This window comes from Echinops telfairi, unplaced genomic scaffold (genome assembly GCF_000313985.2).
Source record: "Echinops telfairi isolate 266 unplaced genomic scaffold, ASM31398v2 ScPeMD7_7410;HRSCAF=8448, whole genome shotgun sequence".
Lineage (NCBI taxonomy): Eukaryota > Metazoa > Chordata > Mammalia > Afrosoricida > Tenrecidae > Echinops > Echinops telfairi.
Genome location: NW_022111310.1, coordinates 21,600,799 through 21,626,659, shown reverse-complemented (window position 1 = coordinate 21,626,659; position 25,861 = coordinate 21,600,799). Strand labels below are relative to the sequence as shown.

General features: G+C 41.2%; 1 protein-coding gene across 1 annotated transcript; it reads right to left on the bottom strand.

Moving 5' to 3' along the window:
- Positions 1-10,407: 10,407 nt before the first annotated feature.
- TLR4 (toll like receptor 4) lies at positions 10,408-22,137 on the bottom strand. The gene is made up of 3 exons (XM_004712585.2): positions 21,841-22,137; positions 17,929-18,095; positions 10,408-13,904 (listed from the first exon to the last, which is right to left on the bottom strand). Exons 1-3 carry the CDS (start codon positions 21,931-21,933, stop codon positions 11,642-11,644), a joined length of 2,523 nt encoding a protein of 840 aa, XP_004712642.1. The 5' UTR covers positions 21,934-22,137; the 3' UTR covers positions 10,408-11,641.
- Positions 22,138-25,861: the final 3,724 nt, after the last annotated feature.

The following is a 25,861-nucleotide window of genomic DNA, read 5'->3' as shown; positions in this document are numbered from 1 at the left end:
TATCATGTCCCTTTGCCAACTGCTCACCTGCTAATCTAGTAGTCAGCAGTCACTCGGCAGGTGGATGACGTGGTTGTCTTCCTCCCTAAAGATATATGTCTTAGAAATCTTTGGGGACATTTCTAATCTGTTCTACAGGGTCACTAAGAGGTGGAATACAGTTGACAGCAAGGGGCCAGACTGACTCTGAGGTCACCAGTTATTTATCTCTGCATCCCCATAAGTCTTGCAGTTTGTTTATGATAAGTTTGCCAGTTGCTGTCGAATTTTCAACTCACGGATAACTTACAGCTGTCAGAGTAGAACAGGGCTCTCTAGGGTCTCAATGACTATTTCCTCCCTCTGCCCCATGGTCGATCATCAGGCCTTTCTTCTGAGGCACCTCTGGGTAGACTCTAACCACTAGCCTTTCAGATAGCACTGAACACATTAAGTGATTGCACTATCCAGGGGCAACTTACAATATAGCAACTTCTTAATATAGTTAGATGGGAAAAAGGTGGGAGGAGTGAAATCTAGAAAACTTTCAAAGAGAAAAGGTAAAAATCAGTGCTTTTTATCAGGCAGGACTGACTATCCCCATTTTACAGCAAACGAGCAAACAAAAGCAGATAGCTCATATTAGAACACAGATTTGTCGATTCTGAGGTTTATATTCCATCACGTATGTTAGACAGAGACACGCAAACTTTGAAAACTTAAATGGATGCTGTCGTGCGCTGGAGTCATTGATGTCATTAAAAGATAAGAGAAAGGAAAGAGGCAAAAAAAGAATGTGCAACAAAGAATAAAAAGTTGGAATACTGACAACTAAAGGCAGAGAGGGCGACGGCTTACCAGGCATGAACCAAACTAGTGTCCAACAGTGGACACTAGTGGATGCCAAGGAAGGAGGATTGTGGTGAGGTTCAGACAGGTTAGAATGGCACCAGACTTGAGCCCCAGATAATTGGAGACGTTTCCTCCAAAACTGTTTCAGGATCCAGAAGAAAAAAGTGAAGGGCAAAGACAGGGTCTGCAGCAGGCGAAGGAGGAAGAATGACTCAGAGGCAGGGAGTGGCTTGACCCCACTGCTTGAGATGGGAAGAGCCTCGGAGGTCTGGCAGCGTGGCCGCTGTGTGCACCTTTGGTGGCTGTTCGCAGTGGCATATGGATGAGGGACGATGGCAGTACCCCAGCAACACAAGGGGCAATCACGGATGGCATTTTAAGAAGGAAAGCAGAAGGGGATGTGGAACCAGAAGCCCCTGACATTACAAATCTCCAATTGTGAAATTTATTCAGGGTGTTTACTATCCACTGGCAAGAATTCACAGATGGTGAGAGGCACATGGGGTTGGGCAGTGCCTCCACAGCTAACTGTTAAGGGGGAGCCTGTGAGATATCATTTGAAATGTCAAGTGCAGAATAGGGGAAGGATAATTGCAAGCATTTGTCCAAGAAAATGTTCGGATTCAGACAAACTATATTTTTCTCCGTAGGGTCTCTCACGGTAGCCAAGCATACATTTTGCTGAAATAAAGGAGAATCTTATAAAAATAACATGTAGCTTTACTTGAAAGTTTTAAAAATATGTAAGCATGGTGGTGAAGAGCCCTGGGTGTGGCAAATGATCTGCTCTTAGCTACTAACCTAAAGGTAGTGCTTCTGAACCTACCCACAGGTGCTGCCAAAGCAAGGCCAGCCATCTGCTTCTGTAAAGATTGCAGACAGGAAAACCCAGCAGAGAAATCCTACTCTGTGATACATCTTACTGTGGCACGAATCCACTTGCCAACATTTTTAGGCAGAATGGAAAGTGTTCTTGGGATGTAGAGATGATGGATCCGTCTATCAGGCAGTTTCTCAAACAAGTTCAATAACAAATCCTCTCTCTACCATGTCCCTAAATGTTCTTGAATCTTCTGTCCCATGTACTTCTCAAAGCTATCACAGAGACAACTTCATAAACCACCTGACTTCATGGACACAAAAAGAGAAGCCAAGAGACAGAGAGATAAAAAGGCTTGCTTTTCTTCTATAGCTAGGCAACAATGGAGCCCAACTCCTGACCCAATTATCTTGCTTCACGCCTCTTTCCTGACCCAATGCAGTTGCTCACTGAATCCTTCCCCAAAATGATAAACTGTGGGGAAAATTATAAATACATGAATAAGCTATGATTTAACTAATGCATATAATTTTTTTCATGTAGTGTCAGGAATTTTAAAATACTAGAACCATGGGTTAAAGATGCATGAACATACAAATGATGGAATTTGCACCCCCGGTCATATAATAGAGGTGCTGGAAAGGCATTTATTCCAAGTCTGCATGTTGTAGATAAGAAAGCAGACCTGGAGACATGAAAGCACTGGAATGTCGGACAGCTGGGCTGGCCCCGCTGTCCTTCGGCCCAATGCCTTCCAATTTGATGTCTTTTCTATTGGCACATTCAGCTATTTTTTCCTCATCTGCATGCCTATTGTATAATTAACCTCATGATCTGTTTTTAATGCAGCCGCATTATGAGTGGAAGTACACTTTTTATAGGGACCATCGATCACTTACTGTTCACAAAGCTTATTATAAAGAGAAAATCACCATAAAAATTATTGCATAGCCATGAAAGGTAAGACATAAGATCAACATAACCATGTTGATCTGTCAATCATATAAAATCATTGCACGTACTAACATATTCCCCTCTGGAAATGCTGATGTAATCCAAACGCTTCCACTTTACAAGTGAGAGAGACTTGAACCTACAGTGGGGTTACCATGAGCCACATCATCCCTGGCCTCTTCACAAACACAACAACAGTGCCGACCCCTAGCAAGTGCATATGACCAAGTAGAGCTGCCCATGAGGCTTTTAAGGAAGCAAATTGTAAAATCCTTACTCCACAAAGCTAATGATGGTAGGTTCAAACCACAAACCTTTTGGTTAGCAGGCAAAAGCTTAGCCATTGCACCATACTGGCTCCTTAGGCTACTGTTAACCTAAAACCCCCCAAATCAATACCATTAACTTGATTCAGGCTCATGGTCACCCTGTATACAATTTTCAAAACTGTAAATCTTTACAGGAGCAGACAGCCTCATCTTTCCCCCACAAAGCCACTAGTTGTTTTGAATCCCTGACTTTGTGGTTAGCCACTCAGTGCCCAACCCACAATGCCAACAGAACTACTAGACCACTGCTAGTATCACCGAAAGTGTGATCTAGAAGAAACACTTTTATATAATGTTAAAGAAAGAGAAAGTGTCTAACCAAATATGGCAGAATTGCATATCCTATCTGCTTGGCCTTCATGCAATTGATGGTCAGGCATTTCAGCAATAAATCTCATGTGGACAAATAAACTAATAACAATATTAATTTGGTACATTATCCTCCATTTATCCATTATGATAGTCATTTTGAAACCTTTACCAGCAGTTCTCATCCTGTGGGTCATGACCCCTTTGGAAGCCGAACAACCCTTTCAGAGGGGTTGCCTGATTCATAGCAGTAGCAAAATTGCAGTTATGAAGTAGCAACGAAAATGATTTTATGGATGGGTATCACCACCACACAAGGAACTGTATGAACGGGTCGTGGCTTTAGGAAGGTTGAGCACCACTGCTCTAGGCCAATATCTCCTTTCTATGACGTCATACTTAGTACTATGTGCCTACTCTTCTATTATCTCAGTCTTCCGTCTTTCAAACCCGGTCGTCAACATTCCACACTAAGGTCCTTCTGCAAAGAATGACCTCCAGCTCGTTCCCATTTGGACTTGTTTCTAGAGCATACGCAGTCCATATACAGCGTCTTCCAACTAACCTCAGATGCACGTGCCACAGGACGCAAGCACATAATCTGTCCCCTTTTCCCTCCAAGCCTATATTTTAGTGATCCATCTTGATGGCATTCAAGAGAACTTGACCTCCATTTATGGACAGAAGCAAGTTAGAGAGTGGAGAGAAGTGAGAAGAAGTGAGAGTCCTGCAAGTCTAAGGGGTAAGGGACCCAGGACCCTCCAATTCAGGGAACCTGAGGTATTTCGGCCACAAGACCCTGAACTCCTCTTTGTCTGTGAAGACAATAAAATCCCTTTCTGTTTCTCTCACACACTGTGTCTGCTTTATTTCAGCAGGCTATTAAAGAAGGGCAAAGACTTATAGGTTGAGTGCCAACAATCTCAAAATCTGTGCATCAAAATCAACTGGAGAATATTTTAAAACAGAGATTTCTTTCTTCCACTCTCTGATGCTGAATCAGAATTTCCAACAGTGCTCTGATAAAAAAAAAAAAAAAAAAAAAAACCAACCACATGTTCTTAATTGATTGTTTAACTTCTTTTAATGACAGAGTTTAGAGACTGACAAACTTTACCATCCTAATGTGTTATTTTTATTTTAACATTTCTGTTGGAACAATCTCAACTGTAAGTTGCCCTAAGTCTTTGGGGGTGAAGGAAGAGATAAGAAAATAGAACAGATAATAGAGAAAGACAGAGTCAGAAGAAAACAAATTAGAGCCAGTAATTTGATCTCATTTCTGGGTTTTGGAAGAAAGACTTTTCCAACTTTTGAAGAAAGACGTCTGTTAGTTATCTAAGAAAGAAAGTCAAGGTTAACATCTTTGGGGATTTTTTTAGAGAGTCTGAAGCTTTAAAATTTCTCCACATAGTTTGTTTTAAATTCACAATTTCCTTATAGTGGGTAGTGCTCGTCCAGGGGTAGAATTCTCAACTTCCATGCAGAAGACCCAGGTTCGATTCCCAGACAATACCTCTCACCCCCAACCATCATTTTTCTATTGGAGAGGCGTGCATGTTTCTAGGATTGTGGTGGTATGACGCGAGAAGAATTTCAGAAGATCTTCCAGAATTAGAAATATTAGGAAGCAAGATGGACAATCCACTTTTGAAGTTCAGCCAACGAAAACACTATAGATTGCAACAATCCAGTCCACAAGTGATCAGGGAGATAGTGTAGGACCAGGTAGCATTTGTTTTTTGTGCACGGAGTCTTCAGAGTCAGAGGCTAACTCAACAACAACTAACAATAACAATGTTTCCATACTGTGCTTCCCAATAAATCCTTAAATGAGAATAACATTCCTTTTGTCAAATAAAGAAGACATCTGAGACACAATAGTGCCCCTGAGAAGTAGTAGGACCATGCAGTATCATCTCTCAGCTGAGCCGGAGAAGATGAGGGGCATAAGGTTCTGTGGAGGCAGCAGAGAGAATCGGGCTGTGGTTATTTCAGGCTAGTCCTGCCATGCTTAACACATGGGAGATGGAGTGTCTTAGTGTGAGACAAGAGCTTAAATTGGCAACTGGCTGATTTTGATTTAATTACACAGTGAAGATTTCTCAAGAGCATACAACACCATCCTTTCTGCTAAGTTTGGGAATGGTTTTTGCAAAATACTTTTCGAAGAAGCAACATGTTGTTTCAAAACCCTTATTGCCATTCCCAGAACTGCTTGTAGCCTTTTAGAAACCCGTTATTTTACAATTACAAGACTATTAGGAAAGGATAATCAATACCAAAAAAACCCACACTTACCATCAGAATTGTTATTTAGCTTTGTCATAGGGGTGCACCATCTCTATTGCTGTGGAAATCAAGGAAGATAACTTTCAGTTTCTAGATAGCATAAGACCTACTGACCTATCTAAATGATTCTCCACTCACTACTCAGTAGACTGCCCAAGATATTATGACACCCATCACATGGTCAAAAGAATAAAGTCTGAAGAGGCAAGTTCACTTGGGTTCAAGCCCTGATCCTAACCTTCCTGTGGCAGACTGTGTGGTATTCGACAATGTACGCTTTATACATCCATATTCTCATCTTTAAAATGGAAATATAATCTATGCTTGCTTTATAGGGTCATTTTTAATAATTAAATGAATCAATATATCAATTCAATTTGCCTCACATTTTTATCAAACTCAGCACATGGTAGTTCTTATTGGTTATAATACATTCAAGCTGTGTGATTTGGGTCAAGTTACTCATCTCTGAACCTCCATTACTTCATCATTAGCAATAATAGTAACTCCTTTTGCTGGTATAGTAGGTAATTATGTTGCACTGCTAACCAGAAGATCAGCAGTCTGAAACCACCTCCTACTTTCACAAGAGAAAGATGAGGCTTTCTGTTCCTATTAAAAGTTACAGTCTCAGAAACCCACGGGGGCAGTTTTACCATGTTCTATACCAGTGGTTCTCAACCTGTGGGTCGTGACCCCGTTGGAGTTTGAACAACCCTTTCACAGGGGTTGCCCTATTCATAAAAGTAGCAAAATTACAGTTATGAAGTAGCAATGAAAATAATTTTATGGTTGGGGGGAGGGGGTCACCACAACATGAGGAACTGTATTAAAGCGTCACGGCATTAGGAAGGTTGAGAACCACTGTAGGGTCCCCAAGTCGGAATCAACTTGATGGAAGTGAGTTTTTGATCTTGTAGTTAACATCAAATTCATAATGGTGAGATAAAATCATTTGAGGGTGGAGGGGACACAGGTGCTCTTGGCATAGTATAATATTTCACAATTCCAGAGTTGGCTTTCTTTAGTAGGTGACTTCGGACATGTTATAATAATGATGACAAAGCCCAGTCTCTTCTGATATAAATTGGGAATAACTTCGTATCTTCCTGTCATTAATACGACAAATTAAATGATACAAATACATGTAATTCTTTGCACAACATAATTGCTCAATTCACATATCTGGGAACCTAGTGACCTGCTTCCATGAAGACCCCAGCCAAGGAAACTCTCTGTCGCAGTTCTACTCCATAACATGTGGAATCACCCATTGCGGGTCAGAATGAAGTCCACCATAACAGTGTTCTTTTTAAAAGTTGTGTTACTATTCTTATCATTATAGCCAGTGAGTTCTGCTGAGAGAGAGAAAAGTATATATCTCTACCCCCTACTTGAGGTAAGCTTTAGGTTACTCCAAGAAACAAATGAAGAGCCTGGGCCAGATCTTGAGTGATCACTCCACCAGGAGTTAGTTCACTTACAAATGAATAGATATCAGAAATCAAGCAGAATCGGATCTACAGCCAGTCATTAAACATATCTATTTCAAGGGTCCCTGGCACATTCCATGGATCCTTGTAATTGGACAGCTAAAAGGACAAACAGATTTGTCTTTTAAAAGTATGGTCACAGTACTCCTTAGAGGCTAGGATGGGAAGATTTCCACTACATATTTTGGACATCTTGTCAGGAGAGACCAGTCCCAGGAGAAGGACATCACACTTGGTAACGTGAAGGGGCAGCAAAAAAGAGAGAGCCCCTCAAGGAAATGGATTGACACAGTGACCTCAACAATTGGCTCAACAGAGAAACAATTATGAGGGTGGACTAGGTCTGAGCAGTGTCCTTTCTGCTGTGCATAAAGTTGCAATGGATCAGAACCACCTACCAACAGCCATCTCTTCCCTACCACCAAGTACATTTTTTAATTCTTGCCCTTAAAGAAGCAGGGTGTAGGAAGCTGAGGACAAGAGCTGGACTAGGAGACAATCAGGGAGCCTGGAGTCCCAAAGGTGATGTGGCAGTCTTTGACTTGGCAGCCGAAACTGGGGAGGCACCCAAAAAACATCATCTGCAGAAAAGGAGTTTTATTTCTTTGTTACTTTTTCAAATAAATAGCTGTTTCCTGTTTAACATGTGCTCTGAATGGAGACGTTGGTGGGAGAAACAGACATGCTCTCTGCCCTCACAGAGTTCACAGTCAATCTAATGGGGACTTTTGGGAGTCCGTGAAAACCTTGCAGTAACCTCCTGGTGACTTCCAGAAGGGGTGCAGAGCCCAGAAAGAAACTGGACTTCTCACCACCCTGAAGGTGGAGGCGGAGTCAGCATGAAAGAACGCACTGCAGCTACATCCTCCCGTGTGTTCCCACAGGCTGAGGAGACGCAGCAACGGCTGTAACGCTCTTGGAAAGAAGGCTGCCAGCGTTCTTTCCTGTGCCTCTTCATAAAGCCCCAGAGGAGAAGTCATTCATAAGAGAATTGTGCCCCTTGGATTGAATATATGAGTACATGGTTTTCACTCCATGCATCAACCTTACAGAGTAATGTTCTTCCCACTGTATATCCATTATGCTAATTGGGCTCTTGAAGGAGTACAGCACAAGGCACCTTTGGACTTTCTCCAAGGACCACATGATCCCAAACACCAAGAGGCATCTCTGGAATTTAATGCTCCAAAAAGGATGCTGAAGCTTGTCCTTAGTTTCCTTTCCTCCTCTTTTTGTTGTTTGAGAAGCCCTGGTGGCACTTTGGGGTGAGCATGGCACTGCCAATTGCAAGACTCATAGTTTCAACCCGCCAGCTGCTCTGCAGGAGAAAGACGAGACTACCTGTGCTTGTAAAGATCTACAGTCTCAGCAACCCTGTGTAGGGTTGCTATGAGGCCAAATCTGAGAACAGTGGGTTTCATCTGGGAGGAAGGGGTCTTTTAACTGACCAATTCTTGTCCAGGTGGAGTCCAGGTGGTGCTTCAAACACTCAAGGTGCTCAGTTGCTAACTGAAAGGAGGAGTCCACATGGAGGCACCATAAAAAAAAAGGATCTGGTGGTCTGCTTCTAAAAATTCTAATGCTGAATTGATGGTGCACAGTTCTCCTCTGATGCCCACAAGGTCATCATGAGTTTTCTATAAGTTTTAAATTTTGTTATAAACCATTTGGTATGCATACATACACACATATACATATTGATTTTATATATATATATATCATCTGTGGATCTGTATTTCACTAATAAGTCAAGGCTTTAGTGAAAACACCTCCACTGAGGCCAACCACAAGGGGCATTTTGCAGGGCTCTGCAGGTGGAACGACAGGGGTTTCACTTCTGCCGCTGCCAACTTGAAGCCACAGGTGTAGTGGAAAGTAACCGGGACGGAGCGTGCCAGATACACAGATTATGCCCCTGCCTCTGGCTCAGTGGGCAGTCTATTGACAAGAAATTTACTTTATTGAGCCTCAGGCTTCACATCAGCAAAATGGGGATAATGCGTCTTGATCTGCCTCCCTTGACTGGTAAATGAGGTATCTAAATGTGTTTATAATTATGTGGTTATGCTAGGAGTTATAGGGTCTGGCATAAATTGATAGCATTAGAATTAATATTGGTGTCTCTCTTCTTTACCGGCTCCTCTCATCCAAAAGACTTAAACAGCCCCAAGTCATCCATCCAAGCCCTGGCTTTTCTCTTGCTTCGTCTTGCTTTGGCCATATCGTCGTTGCCTTCCTGTCTACCTCAGCGGCAATGTCTAGGATTCTCAAGGAAGCGGGGGCAGTGGCAGCCTTGCATAAAGAGAACACTCCAGTTGTATTTCAATTTTAATCCCTAGGGCTTTGTGTATTTGCTTGAACTAACATTTATATGCAGAATACATACTCAAATATAAGCAGAAGCACACCCACATGTACAGCATGGGCTTAACCAAACACAAACCCTCAAGCAATCAGAAACGAACTCAAACATGTGTCTATAAGCAATCACGTGCAAAGACAACCATGAAGAACCTATAGCAAGCAGCTGTCAACGTCTGCAATGAATGTACATATTCCCCAAGCAATATAGTCACTTTTCCTTTTCTGTTCACACAGACACACCTACTAGCACATACACATGAGCACTGACAAACACAGAGGCATGTGTACAAACGCATATACCCAGTTTCACCAGCACCCAAGACGTAGAAACACACCAGGAGCAATGTCAGTTGTGCTCAAACTAAAACAGTGTGATAGACACACTCCTAAGTGTGGTCGTATCTCCAGAGTTTGGCAATGGGATTTTTCATGTGTTCTCACTGCCCTTTCTTTGCACCAGCTCTGGGGAAGTTGGGTGAGTGTGAGTTTCTGAGAACTCCCCTTATCATGACCACCAATAACCCTAGGGACATTGCTTTCTCAATGATAACTTCCATGAGTCAAGAAATAATGTCACCACCGAAAGCAAAAGTATGAGTTCCCTTTCTTGAATCATTTCATAAGCAGTTTTTCTGGCAGTGAGAACTGGTGGGTCCAAGAACCACCTATAGCTCTATAAAGAATCGCCTGGGGAATCTTGATCAACGATAGCTTCTAATTTAGTATAACTGGGCGGAAATGCAAATTCCTAAGGGGACTGATAGCTATGCTCAGAAGGGATTGAATTTTCCATCAAACAATACGTACCTGAGAAAAATCATTTTTGCAACACAGGTCATGTGTTCTCCCCAAGTACATTATTAGCCCATGTGATTCTGAGACAATAAAAAGTCCTGTCCAAAGTCATCTGCCCTTCCTATTGTGTCTAATCGGAACTGCCCACTATAAAATCAGGAAGTTGGACTTCTTTCCGTACTAATCAAGTGCCACTTTCAACAAACCATTCCAATGCTGTCCCCTGAAGATAATTCTTTATTATGTATGACATCGAATGATATAAAGTCAGTGTATTTGACACATTTGCTTAAAAAGTAATGGTTAAATATGGATATTTCCAGCATGTTCCCAACATGCTTCTTTATGACACAGGAGGATGGACTACTTTTTAAAATGAGAACTTGATTTACAGAGACAAAATATACATCATAGATTTTTAATGCACAAATACAGCATTTTTGTGTATTAGTGAGACGACCAGCATATTAGTGAGTGTGGACAATTCCTCAGGAATTAGTTATAGGAGTTCTACCTTTGGAAGAAAACTGTCTTGAAGAAAAAGGAAGGTCTTGAATCACTTGCCTTCAAAATAATCAAGTAGAATTTAAATTACATTGAATACAAAAGGAAAAATGAAAAACCACCCAGTTCCATTGAAACTATTAAAATATTGATTTTGACTTAAACATATTATGAGCCTAAGTGGCTTCTAAGTAGCTGTAAAAGGCAACAGTTCAAAGCCCTCAACTGCTCCAAGGAAGAAAGCCCTTAGGAAACTGCTTCCATGAAGATTACAGTCGAGAAACCCCAATAGAGCAGTTCCAATCTGTAGCTTATGGGGTCACCATGAGTTGGGGCAGACTCAACAGAAGTTAACAACATAATAGAAAACATGAGGTGGTCGCTATTCAAAAAACGCAGGGTTTCTGATCTCACTCTTAGTTCTAATCTGATTTGGTGGGAAGAGTTTAATTGACTTTCCCTGTAATGGACCAGTTGCTGAGTTGGTGAAAACACTAATCTTAAAAACAAAACAAAACAAAACAAAACAAAACCACTAACCTTGAAGATTCTCTATTTTAGCATGGCATTTATTCCCTCTCTGAGATTAATTGGCAGCCCTGCGTGTCTTACATCACCTCTGAATGGTCTGGCTTTGGAATAGCGTGTAGTACGTTGCAACATCTGGCATACGCTTGTTCGCAGAATAAAGAGCTCTGGTAGCATAGTAATTCAAGCACTCAGATGCCAAGTAACAGACCAGTGGTTCGAAATCACCAATCAGTCCAAGGGAGAAAGAGCAGTCTGCTTCTGGACCGATTCACAGCTTCAGAATCCTATGAGGCAAGTGTAGTCTGTGCCATAGGGTCATTATGAGTTGGAACTGGGTGGAACTGGGTTTGGTTTCAGGGTTGCGAAGTGAACAATTGCTAGGCCCAGGAAAGCTGGGCAGGAAAGAGTCCCCAAAGTTTCTACATGGCAGATGTAGCTTCAGGCTGCATGTCTGCATCTGGTGTTCCTTCTGGATTCTGTGGTTTACCAGCTAGCAGGGCTTTTCTGAGTCGCCTCCAGAAGATGTGCTGCCCCAAGGCATTGTCTTCCCATTCCAGGTAGGTGTTTCTGTTGAGTAGTCGGTACAGCTCCACCTGCTGCCGGAGCAGGGACTTCTCCACCTTCTGCAGGATGACGAAGATGATGCCAGAGCAAGTGCTGAGAAACTGCCAGGTCTGAGCAATTTCGTACTCAAAGATACACCAGCGACTCTGGATGAAGTTCTTTGACACCACGACAATAACCTTCCGGCTTTTGTGAAAACCTTCCTGGATGATGTTGGCAGAGATGGCCACACCAGGAATGAAGTCTCTGTAGTGAAGGCAGAGCCGAAAGGGAGGCACTCCCTCTTCCAGGTTCTTTACCAGCTCATTCCTTACCCAGTCCTCATCGTGGCTAGAGTATATCACAAAGGCATCATAGGTACATTCACCTCTACCATACCTTTTACAGCCAGCCAGAAGCATGAGGTGGAAATAGAACTTATAGACCAGAACTACTACCAGAGACACCATGATCACCATGAGAACAGACACACTGATGATGGTCTTGCTCATCTGACAGGTGGTGTTTCTAAAACTCAACACAGGCAGGCCCTTCATACCGGCAGGTGTTGCACAAAGCATTTGTTCAACATCCACCAAGAGCTGCCTTTGGTCCTTGATCCACTGCAGGGAAGTCTGGTGCTCACAAGCACAAGCAAAGTCATTCTGGGTAACATTTAAGAGCGTTAGTTTATTTGGAAGATGGTATCGTTCTTGTATCTGGAGGGTCACTATACGATTGAAACTAACATCCACAACCTGAAGGGAGCTGAGATTTTCATAGGGAAATAGATCCAAAGACAAGAGCTTGTTATAGCTCATGTTTAGGACCTGAAGTTTCCCGAGCGGGTTCAGAGCTGTTGGGTCTATCGTTTCCAACTGGCAATTAGAGAGGTCCAAGAAGGTCAAGTTACCCAGGTTTGTCAAAATATTTGGAAGGGAGTTGCCCTGAAATGAGTTGCCAGGCATTTTCAAGACTTCCAGGCTGAACAGGCCATGAAAGAAGCCGTCGAAAGTGACATGGGTATTGGTATAAGAAAGATCAAGGTAACGGAGTTTTGTGAGTGATAGGAATACGGAAAAAGCATTGGCCCTTTTCAAGGTGGAGTACTGGAAATCCAGATGTTCTAGTTGTTCCATGTCCACGAAGTTTGAACTCATGCTAATAACTTCATTGAAGCTCAGATCTAAATGCTTCAGCCTTACTGTCCCAAAATCACGACTGGAACAGCAACTCCTGAAACTCAAGCCATTCTTACTAAGATCGAGAAACTCAAGGCTTTGTAGGTCGAGCTCTCCAAATGTGTTACTAACTTCATTGGCAGTGAAAATAAACCGTTTCAGAGATGAGAGTGTTAGTGTGGGAAACTGTTCAAGATCACAGTCAATCAATTCCAAGGATTGCCATCTGAATTCCTTAGGAATCCTTTCTAAATGGTTCACATATAGATTTAACAGAGAAACTGCAGAAACATTTTCCAAGCAATGAAATACACCAATATCATCCAGTGAGAATTCATCAAAGAATGCTATCCGGAAATTCTCAATGGTCAGATTGCAAAGTCCCTCCAGGGCAGATTTGTCAAACTCATTTAATTGTCTTTCATTTTTAAATTCTCCAAGGACCAACTCATAGACCTCTAAACCAGCCAGACTTTGAATACAGGTTTTCATTACATCCATACTATCAAAATTACTCCTTAAAACCAGTTTTTGGAGCTTAATATCCTTGAAGGCACCTGGTTCGATAAAGTCTATCTTGTTCAGGGACAGGTCTAGGGATAGATTGTGAAAGGGAATTTGATAGAGAACCTGCAAATCTTTATGATAAATATTATGGATCTGGTTATTGGAAAGGTCCATGTATTCCAGATTGGACAGGTTACAAAAATATTCAGGTAATTTGAAGGAATGAATAAAATTATGAGCTACATTAAGCTCCTTCAAGGTTTTAAGATGCCCAATGGGTAAGTCCTCTAGAGAATTTAGGTTTATCTCCACAGCCACTAACTTCTGTAAACTTGATAGTCCAGAGAAGGTTCTCAGGTCTAAATGCTGGACAGGGTTTCCCGTCAAAATCAAGGTAGAGAGTTGGTTCAGTCCCTGGTATGTGTCATCTTCAATTACCTGGATTCCACACCTACATGTAAAAGAGATACACGTTAGGTATATTTCTGCACAATACAAGCCCAAATTAGAATAAGAAAGCCTGTTTATTTCTTCATAGAATGTGTCTTGCCATATGATTGTATCCAGGCAAAGCTATCAATCAGAACATAGGAAATCATGCACAGATAAAAACTTCTCACTGATCCAGTACTGTCATACTGGCTTCATCAGTGCACTCTTCTTATTATACCTGGTGCATATTCTCAGCAGAGACAGCAAAGCCACCAGAAGAAAATCATTGGAAGAATAATGACTGGGGTGCATGACAATTGTGTGATTGGTAGTGTATGTAATATCCTTAGATGAAATTTAGTCATCTTCAATAATTGTGATTATATATCTGATCCATACAGATGAGAGAATGAGCTGTCCACAGGGATAAGTGACTGGTGAAGGCCAATTTCAAAGACATGAAATTTACAAGTGTCAGGGATACCATTAATGTTTATGAAAATTATTGAATAGAGCTGGACATTTGAAAGGTGCCATGATCATAAATAAATGTTTGTAATACCTGATGTGAGTGAATTTTCTAGGGGCAGAAGTAAGGGTGCTATGAAAATTTATATTAAGATAACTGATCTACACAAGGGAGTGTATGTCAAAGCAGGCTTCTCTGAGAACACTTAAGGTGAAATATGAAAGATGAGTAAGAGACCTCGTCTTGGTGCACCAAGCCTTGAAGGCAACATACTGGCATGGAGCAGAGAACTAACAGAGAGTTCTGCAGGGCTGCCTCCAGTCCCAGTTATGTTGACCGCCTCCACAGAAGAATACACTACAGAGCACAGCACTGAAGATATAGTCCGGGTGGGTGGTGGGTCTAAAAAACCACACGGGAGCAAACTAAGAGGGAAAAAGAGAGAGAGAGTGGACCACATCCTGACCCAAGTCTCAAGGAGATATTCCTGCTCAGAGCAGCCAATGCACAGAAAGGGCTGTAGGGTTAGCCCCACCATGAGACAAAACAAAACACAAAGGAAATGCAATAGTGCACCAAGGGGAGCAAAACAACAAAGTCCCCGAGAAATCCCCTAACAGACTTCTGACTCAGGGGGCAGGGCTTGGCACCTCATCAGACAAAACATTTATAAGGGTAATCAGACAGACACAAAACTTTCTATAGGCTCCCCCCTTCTTTCTTTCTTTCTTCCTTCCTTCCTTCCTTCCTTCCTTCCTTCCTTCCTGTATTTCTTTCTTTCATCTTTATGACTATATATAAGATAGACAGGTTAAAAAACCCCAAGGAGAAAACAACACAATGGGACCGATGGTTCCAGAGGGACATGGGAGAGGAGCAGGTGGGGGAAAGTGAGGAGGTAGCCAAGAAACTCAGGGACAAGGGAACAACAAGGGATCTAATATGGATGACAAGGAGGGTACAGGATGTCTGATGGGGGTTGATCAATACAAGGTAGCTGGGAGAAAGTACTGAGAGCTGAATATAGATCGAACATGACAGTGAGACAGAAGGAAAGTAAAAAGTAATAAAGGAAAGAACTAGGAAGCAAAAGACATTTATAGAACTATAAATATAGGCATTATATATTCAAATATATTAATATATAACAATAGGGATTGTGGTGGTTACATAATCTGTTGTCTTTTTGAGACTTAAGAGTGAAGGGGTGGAGTTTTGCCTGTCAACCAGGTTGCAGCTTGATGGTCTCACTTGGAAGCACTAAGGAGATAAAGCTTGCTGGAGGCAGGACACACTCACTCACTCTTTGCAAGACATTCCTGTTGAGAAGACACCTGGAGCTATGCTAGAACTCTGGCACTGAAGGAGCCACGTGGAGATATCTGCCAGTGCTGAGATGCTTCCACTGCCACTGGATCCATAAGACTTTCCACACACTGACCTGTGATCTTCCTGCATTCAGTGTCATTGCATATGTTGTCAGTCTGAAGAAGAATTTATAGACTAATATCATACATATGGACTAATATTAGGCATATGGACTTGATATGGAATGGGTTGGGATATTTTCTCAATATACAATTGCTCTTGTATACAAATCTCATTCTTATGCACATATAAATATCTATGAACTTGGTTCTCTAGTCAACCTAGACTAACACAGGGCTATAGGTGTACGTTAATTATTAAGGTACCAGTCGGACTTTGGACCTCTACCCTTGGCCTCCCCTTATAGGAGGTTATTAGAACAAGAACACTTTGTATAAAGAAAGCTGATGGTACTCCACTATTTAAGATATAGTACCTGAGGTCTTAAAGGTTTTAAGTTAAACAAGTGAGCATCTAGCAGATAAGTAACAAAGCACACACGGAAGAAGCACACCAGCCTGGGTGATCATGAGGTGCCCACGGGATCAGGTCCAAGACATCAGAAAATCCAAAACAATCATATTGATGTGAACAAGGGGGGCCGGAGTAGAGACCCAAACCCCATCTGTAAACAATGGGACATCCCCTCACATAGGGCCAAAAGGTTGGGATGAGTCAGCCAATGTGCAGTGTAACATTGAGGAAACACACAGCATTCCTCTAGTTCCTTAATGCTCCCCCCACCCTCCTTTGCCCATTATCATTACCCCAGGTCTACCTTACAAATCTGGCTAGACCATGTATATTGGTAGAGATAAGAGCTTTCGACACATAGAATCCAGAATAGATATCCCCCCCTCCCCAGGAACAGCAATAGGAGTAGTAATGCAATGAGTGTAAGGGGAAGGTGGGAGAAGAAGGGGCAGAAAGGGAGAACTGATAGCAAGGATCAACATAAAATATACACACACACCCAAGGGAGCTGAACAACTAAAATGTGGTTGAAGGGAGACAGCAGACAGTGTAAGAGATGAAAATAATAATAATATATAATTTATCAAGGGTCCAAAGTGCGGGAGGACGGGGGAGGGAGGGGAAAAAGAGGATCTGATACCAAGGGCTCTTGTAGAAAGAAAATCTTTTGAAAAATGATGATGGCAAGATATGGACAAATGCACTTGATTCAATTGATGAATGGATTGTTATAAGAGCTGTAAGATCCCCCAATAAAATGATTTATTAGGGGGAAAAGGGAGTTCAAAAGAAAAAGAGGTGATGTGAACAACAGATACAAAGGCCCGAAGTGAGTGGCAGCCATAGAACATGAAGCAGTATAGCTAGAATTGTGCCCCTCCATCTCTCCCCAAAAAGATAGGCTGAAGTCCCAACCCTCTGTACCAGGGAATTCAAAGTTATTTTCAAATAGGACTTTGAAGATGTTCTCAGCTAACATGGGCCTAATGTCTTCTGAGTGCCGTTCTCATAAGGGCGAGAAGACACAGGGGAAGGATGATGATGTGAAACTCTATTTACAGACTCTTTCCTGGAGCTGCTAGAAGCTGCAGAGACAAGAAAGGATCTTCCACAGAAGATTGTAGAAGCACGTGGACTGACAGCCATGTTGATTTAAATTTGTATTCTCCAAAAGCATGCGAAAACAAAATCATTTTTATAAATCATTAGGTATGTGTCATCTTTTTTTCTCAGCAGCCCTGGAAAATGAATACAGATGGGGCATACAATTGTAGCATAATATGAAGTGTTACAATTTAGGAGCATTTCATATATATATGAATATGCCTTGAAGGGAATATGCCTTCCTTACAGAGGGAGTGGTATGTTTCAAGTGAATATGTCTTCATTAATAGAGGGGGTGGCATGTTGCACATCAATGTACTCTTGTTCATAGTAAAATGTACAATATATAACTAGTGGTCAATAAATATCTTCATAGGAAAGAAAAACATGTTTAAGCCAATTTTCTATCCTGACTTCAAAATCCTGAGTTAGAATGGTGCGTAGAGACCATCTTACCAACTGCCCATTTTACCAAAGAAGGTATTGAGACCTGGAGAAAGGGTGGCCTGCCCAAAATGATATAGCAAGAAATACATCTGTTGAGTAAATGAATGAAGGTGAGACTCTAGAATGGGTGAAAGGACAATGAACATCTCACCTTGTCAGTATGTAAAAGAGCATTCATTACCTGGATAAATCCAGCACACGCAGTTCTGGGAATTTGGAGAAGTTATGGCTGCCTAAGTGCCTCAAGAAGTTAAAACTCAGGTCCAGGTTCTCGGTTGATGAGGGAAGGTTTTCAGGTATGTTGTAGAGATTCACCTCCATGCATTGGTAAGTAATGTTAGGAACCACCTAAAAAGATCACAATTAGATGCAGTGTCTTGCTGCATGAGGATTGCATCAGACCAGTGCCCTCATCCTCAGATAGTATCTAGGGTGCCTCTAGTACAAGCACAGGAACTAATCAACCGTTTGTTTGTTTGTTTTCCTCACCACCCCCATTTATTTATCCAGTTATATATCCACTCACTTCATGGCTACTCATATTAAATGGCCCACTCTGAATTAAGGGGGAAAGAGCATCTACCGTATACACAGTATTATGATCCCTGCTAAAACTATGATCATATTTTAACAAGAGAAATGGAGGTGAATGACGAAGGGCTGAGTCTCTGCCGTCTGAAAACTCTAGATTTTATCTTACTGCTTCCTCAGCATTTGGAGCAAGAGTTTTTGGTTTTGCTTTGGTTTTTGTTTTATTTTTAATTTACAGAAGGAAACCTCGGATTTCAATGAGCTCACAGTCCAAAGGAATAGGTAAGACAGAAACACAATTAACACTATCAAAAATTACCACGAAAAAGTTTGGAGAATATGTTCTAGAGGACTCTGGCTCTCAGTAATATGTTCTATAGGACTCTGGCTCTCAGTAGAGGAATCTTAGAAAGTTTCCTAGAGGGAGGTGATTGTAAAGTGGATCATGAAGGAAGATGAAGTTCTGGATATATGGAAAGGGGAAGAAGGGTGTTTCATAAGGAGGGAACTGTGTGAACAAGAAGTGGCACTAACTAACTTAGAATTGCTGACAAGTAGCATGAGCAAGCAGGTGTGTAGCTGGCATCAGCTCAGAGGCCACCGCATATGTAACTGAGCTGTCATTATGTGGTAGGCACTAATAATTTTGTGATAAATAAACCAGCAATGGTCCTGTCCTCTTACACATTCCAATCCAAAGGGGGACAGACAATGAAGCTGCCATCTAAGTGAAGCATCAACTAAGTTCACATGAAAGAAGCACACCAGCTGGTGTGATCCAAGGACTGTAAATAATGTGACCCAACTCTGAAGGAGAACATGGTAGCAAAGTTTAAATTGTGAACACCTGGTTTGCAGAAGGCGCTTGACTATAGTGGAAGCCAAACTTGATTTTCAGGGTCCATGCATGTAAGCCTTCAGTGAATCCTTTCTGATCATAATCCAACGAGGTGAATAGCCTTGTTATCAGAAAGCTTTAGTCAGGTTAAAATGTAATATCTTATTTTACTTCCATTTGGGCCCATTTAAAAAATGTTTCCATTTTTTAAAAAGTGAAGGATAAATACATGTGGATTAAATCTCCAGTGAATCCCTTGGACCATAACTATTTTTGTGGGTAGCTTTGCTAACATGCAGAGCACATTAGAAAATGTAGTTAGGTTAAAATTTAACACCTAATCATTTGGTCTCACTGTTGCCCCATTTTAAAGTTGCTCTAGTTTTTAATGTTTTCTCTTTTCTTTTCAATTGAGGTTTTTCTGTTTTCTTTTATTTGTGTTAGCTTTTTGTTTCTCTGTTTTTGTTTTTTATGTTTTTTCTGTATATGAAATCCAAAACGGGGAAATCTGTAGAGACAGCAACTGGATTAATGGTTTCTTGAAGGTCTGGCAGGGGAATTTGGGGGGCAATAGGGAGCTCCTACCAACGAATACAAGAAAAAAGAGAATGCTCTAAAATTGGCTGTAGGAATGATTGATATGATTGAACTATTGAAATATATGACATGTGAGTTATATCCCAATAAGACTGCTTTTATAAAATAGTTATAGAACCACACAAAAGAGAGACACATTTAGTAAGAATAAAAAGGAACGGTAGAAATAATGATGTGCTCTTGAAAGCAGGTGAAGTGGAGGGGCAGTGAAATCCATCAGGGAGATGGACTGACACCTTGCCTACGACAAGGGTCTCAGGCATGGGAACAATTGGAGGAGGGCACCGGACAGGACAGTGCTTCGTTCTGTTTGCGCAGGGTCACTATGAGTCTTAACAAGCTCAATAGCACCTAAGGGCACGAGTTACAGTAACAGAGAGTCTGGAAGTATATTACACGGGGCAATCAGAAAGATTTTCCTGAGGAGGTGGCATCTGAGCCGAGCACTGAATGAAGTGAGATTTGAATAAGGCAGAGCTTTGAATAATAAATTAAGCTACAGAAATAGCTAGGCCTACTTCATCCAATATAAGAGGCATGAGTCACACATGGCTACTGAACACCAGAAATGTGGATTTTTTGAACTGGCTTGTCCTGTAAATGCAAACCATACACTTGATTTTTAAGATACAGTAGTAAAAGGAATTGTAAAATATTGCATCAATAATTTGAATATGCATTAACTGCTGAAATAGGTACAACCCCTGGTTTACCTAAAGACATTGTTAAAATGAACCTAACCCATTTTCTTTTTAGTTTTAGAATGTGACTATATGGATATTTTTAATTACGTATCTTTTTCTTTGGAAAGGGATTGGGGGGAAGGACTCTAAGCTGAGGAGCGAGCTTGCAAAAGCTGTGTGATAGGAAGCTATCCACATGTCAATGGCGAGTTCTTGACGGGTTTTTAAGGAGGGGAATAATATGTCAAATCCAAGCCTTAGGAAATATAATAAACAAGCAAACAACCAAAAAAAGTACAGAATAAAGGACAACAGGAAATCTGACACTAAGAATTAAGATCGAATGAGCTGAGGGGCAGCCCAAGACGAGCAAGGAAGGAGAAAGGCTTTGGGGAATAACCGAATATGAATCATGGAGAAAAGGGGGTGTGAGTTTGCTCTGGGCTGCCCCTGATTGGGAAAGCAGCCTCCATTAGCCTAACAGCAAGAGAGAGCCAGACAGGAAGACTCACAGGAATAGAGTCGTGCACACAGAACAAGGAAGTGTGGGCATTGATGAGGAATTAGTCTCTGTTACATATTTAAGTACACGATTTTCCCACTATGTCTTCAACTTCACGACTTTCGCTTTCTACTTTTCTCTTAACTCACTGACCCTGCGCTGCTTTAAATTCCAGAAAAATCTTCAGGCTGTTCATTTCTGCTAAAGGCGTTCAAAACAACTGTCAACAACTCCACACATAAGGGAAAAAAAGAAAGATTCCTAAAGAAGCAGATCACCATCCAATTGACCCGTGCTTCACAAAGGACACCAACAGTGAGCGTATTAGTTGATCTGTCACCTCTCTCTTTTTCCTCTCCCTCTCATCACAGCCTATCATCTTTATCTATTAATTTTTCTCCAGACTTGGTGAAGAAAATCATTGGTCCCTCTAATTTTTCCCAACTTCTAGATACAAGGCTACAATTATGTGTGGTTACAGAAGTCTAAAACATTCTATTGAGAGACCAGAAAAAAAAAAGCCTTTTTCCAGTGATTGTCCGAGGAAAGCTGATAGTCCATACCAGAAGCAGGAAGGAATGTTATTGAAGCAGCCTTCTTACAACTTATGGAAGGTTGTATGACAAAAATCATGAAAATCCTTTTTTTATGTTAAATAACTAGTCTCAGAGAAGTTTATTAGCTTGCTCACAGTCACTCATCCAGAAACTCTTAGCTCTATCTGACCTCAAACCTCAACTAGCTCTTCATGCCCCAGCTAGCACAGGACCCCATCCACTACCTGCCCACAACAATTACTTGGTCCCTGTAATTTCTCAGATAGTTGATGTAATTTGACTCCTTGTTGAAAAAGAAGTTAAACAGGAACATAAAGTAGCTTCCCCCACCCCTGGCCCGAAATAAGGCACAGCTCATGGTAAAAGAGCTGACCCGACCCCTTACCTCTGTGCAGGGGTCCCAGCTCTCAGGTCGCAGGCAGGAGAGGAAGGCCATGGCTGGTATCAGAGTCCTAGCCAGGCACGAGCTAGATATCATCCTGGCATTTTCTGGGAGCAGCAGTGACCCTTTGAAAACATGACACAAAGGCAAAAACTTGTTTGGGGGGCTCTGAGGCTCCGGAGTCTCCTCTCCAAAGCTGGTGCCCCACAGCAAAGACTATTCAAAGCAGAGCTGGGCAATCAGAGAGAGGAAGTGAGACTGGTAGTGCTAGCGTTCAGAACTTTTGTTTCTCTAATATTTATCTGTCCAGTCACAGAGGGGAAGTCAGAAGAAGAAGAAAAAAAACCTGCAGAGCAGAGACTGGAGTAACTGCAAGAGGAAGCTGGCTTTTATCCCAGGAAGTCATCTGACCTCTAGCCTTAGTGAACTTAAAAAAAAATGAAACTGGTAAAACAGCCAGCATAATTTTCTAGGACAGGATGTTGAAAATGTTGGGCTATGAGGGAGCTTCAGAAAGTCCATGGAAAAGTTGGGTTGAATCCTAACGGGATTTTTCCCCCCGGGAATTTTTGAAGGCCCTCATCATACTGAAGTTTATTTACCATCCCAGAAAATGCGTACAAGGTAACATGTGTGAAAATGATTTTTAAATAGAGCTACCTGTTTGAAAAGATCAGGAATTACTCACAACACTTAGGATTCAGGATCAAATCCTGATCCACAACTGATGACTTATGGCCATGTGACATTGTTTGGACCACTAAAATATTTAATAATAATTTATACATGATTCATTATAATATTTTATAAATGTTATCTTTTGTGGTGATTAAGAATGTGGATAAAATGAAGATAATCACAATAATATATGCTTCCTAGTGTTGCTATGGGAGCCTGGGAGGAATAGTAGGTTACACTTTGGGCGGCTAACCATGAGATCAACAGTTCAAAACCACTAGTAGCTCCTCAGGAGAACTACAAGCCTTACTTCTGCAAAGATTTATAGTGTCAGGTACCCACAAGGATGGATCTACACTGTCCTATATAGTAGCTATGAGGCAGCATTGACTCAATGACAGTGAGCAAGTTCATATTGCTTCAGAAATAAGTTAGCTGCTAATTGTGATGCCCATATCTGGTATGTAGCGAGTGCAATGTGTGTGCTAAAGTACATAGTGTAAAAGATGCATAATTGTAGCCCTTCAACTCCATCATGTCTCAAGGCAAATTGTGAGGGAGAATGTTGAACTAGACTGAGATGGAGGCTGACCTTGTAGCTGTGTTTTATACCTTCTGCTCTATCACCCAAACCCACAGACACAGACAGTCCAGCTCTGAAGGACTGAGACAAGTAGGAGTAGACATAACTGAGGACTGTTATGAAGAAACAGAGTTTAAGTGAATAGAGTAACATAAGGACGAGTGGAGCAAATGTTCTTTCTTCCCACCATTTGAAAAGAAACTCTTTGCTGGTAAAGATGAGACCTGAGATAAAAGGTCCAATCAGACCCCAGCCATCCTCCAAGATGTAGCTCCTGAGGTTTTAATATATGTGTTAAAACACAGTTGCCTCAGTGGAAAATTCCGGGACTTGAGAATGACTGATAGTGTCTTGTTAATATGATCCTATTCATGAGAAATGAAAGTCACCTACTGACCTTAATCCGGAAATCTAAGCTCTGTGTTCCTCTTCTGGCACAGATGCTACATGGCAGATGTAAGTGATAATTGTTAAGCAACTTGGTTATCAAATCTTATTTGCCTCTTTTTATGATCCGACCATCACTACAGTGTGACAATGAGGTAAGAGAGTGGTAATTATTCACTATCACGAATCTATACTTTCCACTGCAGTAGAATAATGAGCATACGTTGAAACAACACAGCAGAGACGCATTCAGAAAGTCCAGGAAGCTACTTGGTGTTCCATCCCTTTTATGAAAAGCAAACTCAGATCAGGGTCTGCATCATTGAACCAAGAGAGGAACCTCATATTCACCAGACAGCTAGAAAGAGTGTTTGGTATTATTTCTCACCCTCACTCACTGCCATGGGGTCAATGCTGCCAACTCATACTGACCTACAGGACACGCTAGAACCACCTGTCTGGGTTTCTTAGACTGCAGCTCTAAGAAATAGAAAGCTTCATTTTCCTCCCTTGGTATTCTTGGTAGTCACTACATTCAATAAGAAGTAAAGAAATTTGAAAACTACATGACCTGTGTTAGATACACTCATTCTTGTATCAAACTCCAAATTTTAATAGTTGAATATAATAAAAGTTTATTACTTTATCACTGAATATCTAACAAAGACATTCCAATGGTGATTATTTTAAGGGTCACTCAGATTCAGATTATTTCTCTCATAGTCTTGTCATATTCAGCAGATTGCCTCTAGGTTTTTAATTTTTTTATTAAAAGATAATTTTATTGAAAGATCCCCTATTGCCTCTAAGTTTTCTAAGGAATATGAAAAGAGCCTGGAAGACATTCAGAAACTTGACTCCATCATACCACCTCTGTGTTCATTCCATCGGCTCAATCTAGTTCTAAAACCACACTCACTTTTGCCAAGGCTCTCTATAGCCTACGTCGCAAGTCTTCAGCTTCCATTCAAAACTCTCCCAAAGATAGCTACACCACACGTGGCATCATTTTGCAGCATCAGTTCTGTATTTCGGAAGAGCAACATCTAATATTAATCATCAGTGAGCTATATACACCATTACTTTGTAACCCTTCAACTTATACTTCATAGTGGTTAATAATAATGCTCAGCCACAGTGTTGTTTGGCTTAGCAGAGAGAAAGCCCTTTCATTTGGAACACATAAAAGACAGCCCTTATTCCATCAGTATTAATGTTGTTGGGTCAAGTCTACTGTATTCTGACTCAGATCAACCTTATAGACAAATGAATGAAACACTACCCAGTCCTGTGCCGTCCTCGCAATTTTTAGTTTGAACCTATTGTTGCAACTATTCGGCAAATCCATTTCATTGAGGGTTTCATCTGACCCGTTGGCCTTCTACTTCATAAGCCATGATCTCTCTCGATAATAACATATCCAAAGTACATGAAACAAGATATCCCCATCCTAGTTTCTAAGGAACAATACAAGCTAGCATTCTGGGTGTACTTCTTCCAAACCAGATTTTTTTGTTCTTTTGGTAGCCAAAAGGAGCCCCAGTGGTGAGGCGGTTATAAGTTCCACCACAAGGTTAACAGCTCGAAACTACAAGCCACTCAGTGGGAGAAAGACAGGACTTCCTATTCTAAGAGTTAACGTCTCAGAAACTCAAAGAAGCCGTTGTACCCTGTCTGATCTGGTCTCCATGAGTCAGCTTGATGGCAGTGAGGTTGTTTGCTCTTGTTGTTGTGTTGGCAGTTCATGCTACAGTACGTTCAATATTCTTTGTCAGCAGTATTATTCAAATGCATCAATTCTTCTGTAGTCTTGCTTATTCATGTTCCAGTTTACACACGCATATGAGATGACAGAAAAATGCCATGACTTGAGTCAGGCACACCGTGGTCCTCAAAGATCATCCATTTTGAAACCTCTCAAATCTTAAAGTATTTCAAATTGACACTGGTATGCTACAATTAATTCATATCATTTCTAAATTACAATTATAACCTGCGGAGGGATTTTTTCCTTTCTTTTCTTTTTGATGGCAAATAAAATAATGGTACATTTCACATACAATTAGTTTTAGATTCAATAAAGAACGCTTAGTCAATAAGAGAAAATAAATTCTGTTCAAGTGAACAAAGGAAGCAATGGGCAAAAAATATATGCCTTACAGATGCTATTAGTTTAGAACATTTATTTATTAGTCTACTATGTGGTTTGCATCTACCAAAGGAGGTAGAGCCCTCAATATTTCTCAATTGCTTTGACCCATGCAACTCTTTAATTCTAAGACAGTATCCATTAACATGTTCTGGACCAATCTTGCTATGGTGTACAGTAGAGAAAATGATACTTTTTAGCAGATACGTAAAGAGTATTCTCCTGGC